This window comes from Lemur catta, chromosome 18 (genome assembly GCF_020740605.2).
Source record: "Lemur catta isolate mLemCat1 chromosome 18, mLemCat1.pri, whole genome shotgun sequence".
Taxonomy (NCBI): Eukaryota; Metazoa; Chordata; class Mammalia; order Primates; family Lemuridae; genus Lemur; species Lemur catta.
In genome coordinates this window covers 5330972-5341751 of record NC_059145.1, presented here as the reverse complement: position 1 = coordinate 5341751, position 10780 = coordinate 5330972, and the positions used below count along the sequence as shown (strand labels likewise).

Sequence of the window (10780 nt, the reverse complement as noted above, 5' to 3'; positions counted from 1 at the left end):
AGAGCTTCAAAAGGACTTTTCCCTAATTTAACAGATACCCAATGTTTTGAAAATTAATCATGAAATTTACACTTGTATTTGGGATTCAAATATGCACAAATGAAAGATGGATAATAGGGTATAACTCATGCAAAGTATTCTTTTTTTTTTTTTTTTTTTTTTTTTTTGAGACAGAGTCTCACTTTGTTGCCCGGGCTAGAGTGAGTGCCGTGGCGTCAGCCTAGCTCACAGCAACCTCAAACTCCTGGGCTTAAGCGATCCTACTGCCTCAGCCTCCCGAGTAGCTGGGACCACAGGCATGCGCCACCATGCCCGGCTAATTTTTTTTGTATATATATTTTTAGTTGGCCAGATAATTTCTTTCTATTTTTAGTAGAGACGGGGTCTCACTCTTGCTCAGGCTGGTCTCGAACTCCTGACCTCGAGCGATCCACCCGCCTCGGCCTCCCAGAGCTAGGATTACAGGCGTGAGCCACCGCGCCCGGCCATGCAAAGTATTCTTAACACAAAATATAAAATTAAAAATATATTGTAGCAATCATCACAAGAATCGAAAACACTCAATAATCTCACTCACAAGGTTGAAGCACAACTAACAGTAAATTGGGGTTGAATTGTTCAAATAGTTGCAAACTTACAAACTAACAATAAACTGAACTTGATATTGTGATGCAGAAAAGGTGAACTTCATGTGTACCTGCAAGGGAGAGCTGTTTTTGCAAGGACAGTCTCCTGAAGAAAGCCAGAGGTGATTTTATCCAAGGTTTTCGGAAGCTTGGTGTCCAGGGATTGGTGGATTTTCAAAGCAGGAGTGCTTACAGATTGTCAGACTTTCAAGTGTGTTAGTGTGGTCACTGCAATAAGACTGTTACTGACTGGAGTACTTTCAGAAGCATGGTCACTGGAGTGAGGCGCTTGTGGACTGAGCCAGAAGCAGAAGCAGTCACTAATTGGCTGACTTCCAGGAGCTGGAGGCTGCCGTTAACTTGCTAACTTTCAGAAACAGCCACTGGAGTGAGGCTGCCGCTGAATGATTTTCTGTCCCGACCCGCAGGACTGTCAACGCGAACCCTGGAAGAGGGAGTGGGAATTGGGGGGACAAGAGACGTGAGAAATGGAGACAAGACAGGAGTCTGATCAAGTCTCATTTATTGTACGCTGAACGGCAGGTTATACAGGTCAGCAAGGCGGGAAAAGAAAAGGCGGGGTAAGTTCAAACCACAAAGCTGCTGTTAAGCAAGGCGGGAAAGGTCAGCTCCTCCCACAGTGGAACTGACTGTGCTGCTGCTTGTGGAGTGGAAAACTACTGAGCTCAGGAGTCAGAGGCAATGCTGTGGCCGGGCCTCAAGGCTCCGGACAGGTCCCCCTTTTTTATTTTTTCAATGCCGAGAGGATCCCCTCGGGGACTGCGCCTGTCTTAGGTTGCCAAGTCTTAAGAAACCACCTGTACCCGTCATCGGTCGATAGTCTTCAGAGCGACTAAGACCTGTCTTAGGTTGGTGTGGTCTAGACCCAATCTTACCCGTCTTTGGCTGTCCAGTCCAGCTCGCAGGGAGGTGGCTGACAATGTGTCATATCTTATTTAAAGACAAGCACGAACTACCCCGTTCGTTCATCTCAAGGCGATGATAATGGACCTGTATAGGCTTAGCCTGAATGGCCTCAATCTGTTGTTTGATGAATGCCATGAGCTTATTGAACAACAAAGGTGCCACTGTAAAGAGGAGCAGCAGGGTAATGAGGGGACCCAAAAATTGTAAGAGGTAGGGTAAAAGTCCATTTAATCCGGTCCAGAACGCGTTGGCCGCCATCTCCTTTCTTCGCCGTTCTAGGTCGTCTTGTAGTTGTTTAATCTTGTCTCTGACGATTCCTGATTTGTTTGCATAGAAGCAACATTTCTCCTGTAAAGTCAAACAGATGCCTCCCTGCTCTGCTGTAAGTAGGTCTAAGCCCCTTCTATTTTGTAGCACTACCTCAGCCAAGGAGTCCACCTGGTCTTGTAGGTCCTGGATAGTGTCTGATAGGATCTGAACATCTGAGATTAGCTGTCTGGATAGTTTGGTGTATTGGGTGATGGATATGCCCAGGCCCGTAGTTCCAGATGCTATGGCAGTGGTTATTCCTAAGCCTACAAGCAGTGGAATTACCTGCACCGCTCTTTTGGGCCTTCCTACGACGTGGTCCATGGTAGGTACGGGGACAGGTTCGTCTCCAGGGATGATGTCTATGTCTGGAAAAAGGTAAGCGACTGCACACCTGCCTGTCCAGTTCCCAGGCAATAGAGTGTAGGCCCTATTGCTACCGCAGACAAAAACTGTACCATTTGGAGCACATAAAGGACCCGTAGCATTAAGCACTTCACTGCAGTTGGCAAAGCTGGCCATACCAACGTCTACCTCATCAGTGTTATTGATGGAGGGGGAATAGACACAGGGGAAGCCAGAGAACTGTACAGGCTGAAACTGCAGGGGGGAAATCGGTAAGCAAGACCTGTTTTCCGAATGGTAATCTGAGGGAAATGAAGAATAGTTGTTGTAAGGTACAGCAAGGGGGATGGGGTACGTCTGTCGCACACAAAGCCAACAGCCCTGAGCATAGGAGGAATTTGAAGCATTAAGCAGGGCATAAGTGGTTACAAGCATCTCAAACATCTGAGGGTCAAGCCCCACGTTGCCCCTGGCCTTAGGCAAAGCCAGAGGGTGATAATGGAGTTCAGGGTAAGAACTTTTATGTAATTCCTCAGTTTTCTTTTGTACTATGATCTCCCTAATCAAGTCCTGCGGGCCGCCTCCATCGGAGACATGAATGGGGGGCGTTCTGTGCCAACACACAGGTTTTCCTACTTTACTGGAACAAGAGGCCTGTGCATACTTGTTCATAGTCCCTAGGACCTGGGACCCAGTCCCCCAATCACCTCCAAAGGTCCCTGAATATTCTCTCTCTAGGGTGGTAGTGACGTATGTTTTGTTACCCGAGGTGCATTCCTGATATGAGGAATAACAGGAACTGTGCATAGCCTCATGGAAGGATGTGCACTCTGTGGGGCACAGTCCAGGATGCCCACTGTCGGAGGGGAGAGGCGTTGGTGTTCGAACACACTCCCACCCGGGAGAGGTGGACTGATAGGCGGTATGAGCACCACAAGCCACAGTGGAGATGATAGTGGTAGGTGGGGAGGACACATACCCTCTAGTGCAATCACAAGGCTTACCAAGTTTCTGTCGCAGTTTTTGAGCAGCTCTAGGGTCATCGAAACCAGCATGGATTCCGGGCATGGGGCAATGCAGGATTGTAAGCCACAGGAGCATCCTGACAGGAATCATCTCTGGAATAAGAGAAAAAGGATATTCTCAGGGAGAGGCCTCGTCCCTGGATTGTTTGTTATAGTCAACTTGTCTTACCAGCCGTTCCGGCAACCATCGGGCCGCGTCATGCTCCCGAGAGAAAATGCAGGCCGAGCCCCTACCCCAAACCAGTACTGGATCCGGACCATGGCACGTATTGTCCAATGGATCTCTCCATTTAACCGTGGTGAATTGCTTTTGGGACTCAGGGTGCCAAAAGCGGTCTGCAGCGGATTTTCCATGGACATCCAATTTTTAAAAATTTAGAATGAAAAGAGCATGACTCAGAATGTTTCTAGGGGTGGCTTTTGTGGGGTACCATTCCCCCTTTTTTATTTTTTCAAAGGTGGTTTTTAAGGACAGGTGGGCCCGCTCGACCATTCCTTGGCCTTGCGGATTGTAAGGAATTCCTGCAGTATGTTTTATTTGTAATTTAGAACAAAATTCTTGAAAAGCCTTTGCCGTATAGCCAGGACCATTGTCTGTTTTAATTTGGTTAGGAATTCCTAAGACAGAAAAACAGTGTAAGAGGTGTGTTATGATGTGTTTGGTGGCTTCTCCTGACTGAAGGGTAGCATATATAAATCCACTGTATGTATCTATACATACATGGATGAATTTTAAATTACCAAACTCTGTATAGTGGGTGACAGCCATCTGCCAGATCAGGTTGGGGACGAGGCCGTTAGGGTTGACTCCCAGGTAGGGAACTGGCGAATGGGTCACACAAGTGACACACTGTTTAACAATTTGACGGGCTTGCTCTCTGGTTATCTTATACATTAGTTGTAGAGACTGAGCATGTAAATGATGTAATGCGTGAGCAGCTTGGGCTTGTTGCAGGCCTTCCGATATGACTGCGGCCGCGGTTCCTGTGGCAGCGTCGGCTTGTCAGCTATCTCATTGCCTTGGGCTAAGGGCCCGGGTAGGCCTGAATGGGCTCTAATGTGTCCTAGGAAAAAGCGGGCTGTTCTCTTTTGAATGAGTCTTTGGCAGTGTAAAAATAAAACAGCAGTCTCTGATATATGGTTGATTTGGGCCACAGTCTCTAGGAGAGGCACTGAATGAGCAAGATAAGCACTATCTGTATAAATATTGAGCGCTTGGTCTGGGAAAGCTGATAGGACAGCGATTATGGCCTGCAGTTCCACCAATTGAGCCAAGATAAATTTGGTCTGGAACTTAACTATCTTGTCTGCAAAGGTGTAGGCAGCGATCCCCGTAGATGACCCATCAGTGAATACCAGCAATGCATCTTCCAGAGTTTCTGTACTAACAATACGGGGGAACACGAAGGCGTGTAGCTTGCAAAATTGGACAATCTTGTTTGGTGGGTAATGGTTGTCTACCTCACCAGCATAGGAGGCACAGGCTATTGGCCATGCCACAGAATTTTGCAAGAGCCAATGAATCTGTGACCAGGAGTAGGGCTGTATAATTTTTGAGGGCTCTATACCAAAGTATTTATGGCTATTTTCCCGTCCTAGAATAATCAGGTCTGCCACAGCATCGTAATAGGGTAGCAAGACCTTTTTGGGAGAGGAGGGTAAATGGATCCACATAATGGGATCCTCTTGCCAGAATAGGCCAGTGGGTGTCAGTGCTGTATTGAAAAGAACAAGTGTCAAGGGCTGAGAATAATTTATATTAGTGACAAATTGAGCAGCAATGGCATCTTCCACCCACTTGAGCGCGCTCTGTGCTTCCTTAGAGATTGACCTGGGAGACCTAGGATTGGGGTCCCCTTTTAAAATATCAAATAGGGGCTTTAGTTCACCTGTGGTTATATTTAAATAAGGTTGGAGCCAATTTATATCTCCTAGAAGCTTTTGAAAATCATTGAGTGTCTTTAATTGATCCCTATGAATGACAGCCTTTTGGTTAATGATTTTTGGTCCAATCTGGAAGCCCAGATAGGTATATAGGTCTTGTAACTGTACTTTCTCGGGGGCTATTTGTAGCCTGGCTGTTGCCAACTCTTGTTTGAGCTGGGCAAAGCATTGTAAGACTTGTTCTCCTATTTGCCCTGCAATCAAGATATCATCCATATAGTGTATAATATACATTTCCTTCCAGAGGTCTCTGACTGGCTGTTTTGCTTCAGCTACATATTTTTGACACAATGTGGGACTGTTGGCCATTCCCTGGGGCAACACTTTCCAATGATATCTTTTCATGGGCTCCCTAAAATTTGTGGATGGTACACTGAAAGCGAATCTTTTCTGATCTGCAAGGTGTAAAGGAATAGTAAAAAAGCAGTCCTTTAAATCTATGATGACTTTAAAGTATCCCTGAGGAATTGCTACAGGAGAAGGTAGCCCTGGCTGTAGCGCCCCCATGAGTACCATGGTGGCATTTACAGCTCTTAAATCCTGTAACAGCCTCCATTTGCCAGACTTTTTCTTAATGACAAATATAGGGGTGTTCCAGGGGGAGGAACTTTCTGTTATGTGCCCTGCCTCTAACTGTTCCTGCACTAACTGCCGGGCAGCCATCAGTTTGTCGGTAACCAGGGGCCATTGATCAACCCAGACAGGTTTGCCTGATTTCCATGTTATGGGATCAGCACACCTACGGGGTGCAGGTATGTCAATGGCCGAAATCAAAAATTTCCAAGGCCCTTTCTGTCTAACTGTCCCAAAGCTGGGATCGGCTGCAAGATGCCATCTTCCTTTTTCCCCAACCCTTTCCCAGGGCTATAGCCCTGAGCTAACATCTGTGCAGTAACTATATCATTAGGACTGCACATCATGATTTTCATTTGGGAGAGCAGATCCCTGCCCTAGAGGTTAACTGGTAACTGAGGTATGATAAATGGCTTAATGAGGCCTGAGTTGTTTTCTTTATCTCTCCAGGCGAGGTATTTAGAACTTTGTCTAGGGTTATTACTCTGTCAAATTCCTCTAAGATTAGTCATAGTCTCTGAGGTGGGCCAATTAGGGGGCCAATCCTCCTGCCTAATAATGGTCACATCAGCTCCTGTGTCTATCAATCTGGTAAATGACTTACCATCAAACCATAAGGTTAGGGTGGGTTTTCCGTCAGTAATAGGCTGTACCCAATACACATTTGAAGACCCAAAGCCCTCAGCCCCTCTTGTAGGATGTTGGCTTTTATTATCAGTCCTGACTAATGGCAGTAATATTAGCTGTGCTATTCTTTCTCCCTGGGGAATGGTGATGATGTTGTTGATGGCTTTGGCCATAAGCTTAATTTCCCTGGTGTAGTCACCATCAATTACCCCTGGGTAGATTTGTAGACCCTTCATAGTGACACTACTTCTTCCAAGGATCAATCTGAAAGTATCTGGGGGCAGGGGACCGTGGACCCCAGTGCCCAGAGCCTGGGCTCCCATCTCAGGAGTTAATAACTGTGTGGGAGGTGGAACAGAGGTCCAGTCCTGCACTCCCTGGGGTTGCTCTACTAAGGTCTGAAATGGATTGTTGCTGCTGGCCGGGACAAAGCTTACTGCCCCAAAAGCTTGTGTCGGGGCCTGGGGTTGGCCCCTCATCCCGTTTCCCTGCTGGGGTGGCAGAGAGTTTCCCTGACTATTGGTTTTGGACCGACATTCATTGGCCCAATGTCTCCCTCTTTTGCACCTAGGGCAGAGACCCAGAGTTTTTGTTTCGGCGTTCTTGTTGGGGGGCCCCCGGCAGTCCTTTGTGAAGTGCCCCGACTTGCCACATTTAAAACGGTCCCTTTTATTCTTATCTCTATTATTGAGGAAATCTTTTACTGTTTGTCCACTAAAGGCTGCTGCCATTGCTAGGCCCTGTTGATATGAGGGGCCGATATCCGAACAGAGGCAGATGTACCCTGTCAGATCTGTCTTTTGTCTATACGGTCGAATTACTGCCTGACAGGCCGGATTGGCATTTTTGAAAGCTAGTTGTTTAACATAATCCACACCAGCCTCAACATTACCAAAAATCCTTCCGGCTGTGGTCATGAGCCTGTGGACAAACTCCACAAAAGGTTTGTCAGGCCCTTGTTTGACTCCAGTGAGCGAGGCTCCTGGGTCCCCTTTAACGGGGAGCTTTCTCCAAGCTTTGGTAGCAGCTGCCTGAATTTGTGCAAACAGTCCGGGATCGAACTGCATTTGAGCGTCCCTGTTTGCATAATTACTGGAGCAGGTTAACATGTCAAAATCCCAGTTATTTCCCGCTTGGAAATTTCTTTTGGCCGTCTCCCTGCAGTTTTCATAGTATTCTGATTTCCAGAGCAGATGATCCCCTTCTGAGAGAACTGCTCTGACTAGAGTGTTCCAGTCTACCGGAGTGAGCCATTGTTCAGCCGCAGATTCTAAGATGGCCATAGTATACGGGGCAGTAGCCCCGTATTGCGAGACAGCTGTTTTTAGTTCCTTTATAACGGTAAAATCAAACCCATTGTGATGTCTCCAAGCCTGTCCCTGTGCATCGGTAGTTTCGGTTACTGGAAAAGCCTCCATAAGGGAAGCATCCTCTCCCATAGATATATATTTTTTCCCTTTTGGGACATGCTGTCCAGGCTGCTGAGGCGGGCGGACACTCCCTCGGTCATTCCCCAGGTCTGCCACGCTCTCATTCCCCGTTCTTATCTTCTGCAACCTAGCAACTAAGGCCTGATACTGCTCCTCTAGTTTTATCTGTTCCTCAAGCCGCGCAATGTTTTCTTTGAGTTCCTCTTTAGGGTCTATGGCTGCCATCACTGTGGGTGCGGAAGCCATGTTATATAGGGAGGAGGGTATGAGACAGACGGAGGCCAGTCAGGATTATATTTTGCTGCCTCCTCTTCTATTTCGCCCCAGTGCACCTCTGAGGGATCAGGATTATTTTCATTATCATGTTTTTGCAGTTCCCTGCTCACTGGGAACTTTTTAGGCTTTGTACTGCACTGCAAACTCTTCCTCCTTACAGAGGAACACTTAGCCCCCTCCTCCTCTTTATTTTGTGCCAAAGGAACCTCCTGGGTGCCCTTTGCCGGAGGAGCCTTGGCTCCTTCATCATCAGTTTCTAAGGAAATAAGATCTATCTCTTTCTCTGGCGGGGGTTCTCGGAGATCAGGTTTTGAACAGGATTGTTTTAATAAACTCTTCCGTTTGGGCGATTGCCGCCACTATTTGTGGGTAGTCCTCCCTTTTGTCTATTAATTCCTTGATCAAGTTCCAATATGAAAAGGCTGTAACGGGAACCTTTTCAGGCCCAAAAGTTCTGTAGTAATCTTGTAAGGCATCTCCTACTCTTTTCCATCTTTTTATATCAATGGTCCCTTCTTGGGGGAACCAAGGACAGGTGTCCTTTATGAAATAAAAAAATGTAAGCAAGTCATAACCTTTAACCTTTACTCCTCGCGCCTTTAAAGCCTCTTTTAATTGTTTCACATAAAGCTGATGCTGGCTGAGTTCTTGCCCCATGTTCAGACGCTTTCACTTACCTTCGGTTCCAACGCGGCAGGTTCCCGCGGCGACTGAAGGACGCTCTGCTCACTTGTATTGCCGGCCTTTCTTTGCGTCTGTTCCTCACGTTCAACCCCTGTGCCCAGGGCCCCATGTTGGGCGCCACTTGTCCCGACCCGCAGGACTGTCAACGCGAACCCTGCAAGAGGGAGTGGGAATTGGGGGGATAAGAGACGCGAGAAATGGAGACAAGACAGGAGTCTGATCAAGTCTCATTTATTGTACGCTGAACAGCAGGTTATATAGGTCAGCAAGGTGGGAAAAGAAAAGGCGGGGTAAGTTCAAACCGCAAAGCGGCCCTTAAGCAAGGCGGGAAAGGTCAGCTCCTCCCACAGTGGAACTGACTGTGCTGCTGCTTGTGGAGTGGAAAACTACTGAGCTCAGGCGTCAGAGGCAATGCTGTGGCCGGGCCTCAAGGCTCCGGACAATTTTCAGAGCATGTGTACTGATCCAAAGATCTAATTATCTGGGGTTATTTATGGCTAGGGACTTTTGCCAAAAGAAGCCTTTTCCTTTCTTGAATATGGAAAGCAAGTACTTTTATTCTCAGTTCCCCTTTTTGTCTTCCCTCAGTCAAACATAGGAGAGACTATAAGGGATTGTTCAGACTTTATTTGCAGAGGTATGATTTCTAGCTTGAATTGGCACTAAATTTAAGTATGATTTCTAGCTTGTGTTGCCACCTAAGTGATTTAAGTGCCAAGTACTGAAGCATAAAAATATCTTTAAGTGCTGATTTTTCATTAATGGGGAAAAAACTCTGAGTACATTTAGGGTGTCCCGACAAAGTCAATACCGGATGCAGGACAAAATCATTAAATACAGCACATGTCTATCTGGCAACCCTACCTGTGAGTCAGCTTAGCTTTCTTCTCACTCACCATCATCACCTATTTGCTTGCAAACAATGTCTTATTTTAAGACACGATTATCTGTCTCCTGTTCTCCACCCGTGCTGTCCCTGCTTGAGTTTGGACCCTCATTCATCATCTATCACTTGAATTACAATAGCCCAGATTTCTAGGCACCAGTCTGTCCAGCATTCTTCAACCCCCTAAATTTATCCCCTACACACTATTGCCAGAACAATTCCCTTTCTTAACATTTTTTACTCCATCCAGCAATTTTAGGATAAAATCCAAACCATTTAGCATGGCAAATAAGGCTTTTTGTTAACTGGCCTCTGCCTTCTACTCAAGCTTTACCATATATCATTTGCCTGCTCACTACTTCTACACTTAAGTTTCCCAAACATGCCAACATTACTCACTTCTACTTTGGCACATGTAGTTTCCTCTTATTTGGAATGTTTATTTCACCCTCAGAAGAGTCCTAGTATTCCTCCAAACTTGGTTCAGGCATTGCTGCCTCTGGAAAGCTTTCTTTCATGTCCAGCCTCCTTAGATGAGGTCTCTTTAATCTTGTGCAAATTTTACAACATTCTTATACTGTAACATACTGTCATAACTTATTTGCCTATTACAACAACCATGCTTACATACTGTTATAATTTGCTTACTCATTTGCTAGTTCCTCAACTCCATCCCCTCCCTGCCAATTTATGGCTCCCTGCCAATTTATGGCCTGTCTTTCTTCTTAAAACTTGCAGTGTGTGGTACAGTATCTGCCCCAAAGTTAAAAAATTTGCTGACTGCTTCTCAGCCTTTTGGCTAAGATCAAGTATAGTATCTTTCTTATCAGTTTAATATCTGACACACCCTCTATTCAAGGACAATATAACAAATGGATTTCTGGAGCAGGGAGATGTAACAGGACCTGTTCCATCCACTCCACACATCAACCTAGCATTGAGTACCTCCAGGACTGCTATACTCATCCCATAAAAATGAAAAAAACAAACAACCCCCCACCCTGACATTTACTGAGTTTATGAAGTAACTGATGTCTAGCTTAGTTAGTATGTCTAGATTGCTATTAACAAAATACCTCACACTGGGTAACTTGCAAACAACTGAAATATATTTCTCACAGTTCTGGA

At 46.1% G+C, this 10780-nt stretch overlaps 1 protein-coding gene and 1 non-coding gene across 2 annotated transcripts; one reads left to right on the top strand and one right to left on the bottom strand.

Annotated features, from left to right (window-relative positions):
* Positions 1 to 1476: 1476 nt before the first annotated feature.
* On the bottom strand, positions 1477 to 2789 carry LOC123623428 (syncytin-1-like). The gene has a single exon (XM_045530506.1). The coding sequence runs from the start codon at positions 2649 to 2651 to the stop codon at positions 1572 to 1574; it is 1080 nt and encodes a 359-aa protein (XP_045386462.1). The 5' UTR covers positions 2652 to 2789; the 3' UTR covers positions 1477 to 1571.
* Positions 2790 to 10431: 7642 nt separating this feature from the next.
* LOC123623719 lies at positions 10432 to 10619 on the top strand. The gene has a single exon (XR_006729999.1). It is a non-coding gene; the product is annotated as a U2 spliceosomal RNA (small nuclear RNA).
* The last annotated feature ends 161 nt before the right edge of the window (positions 10620 to 10780 follow it).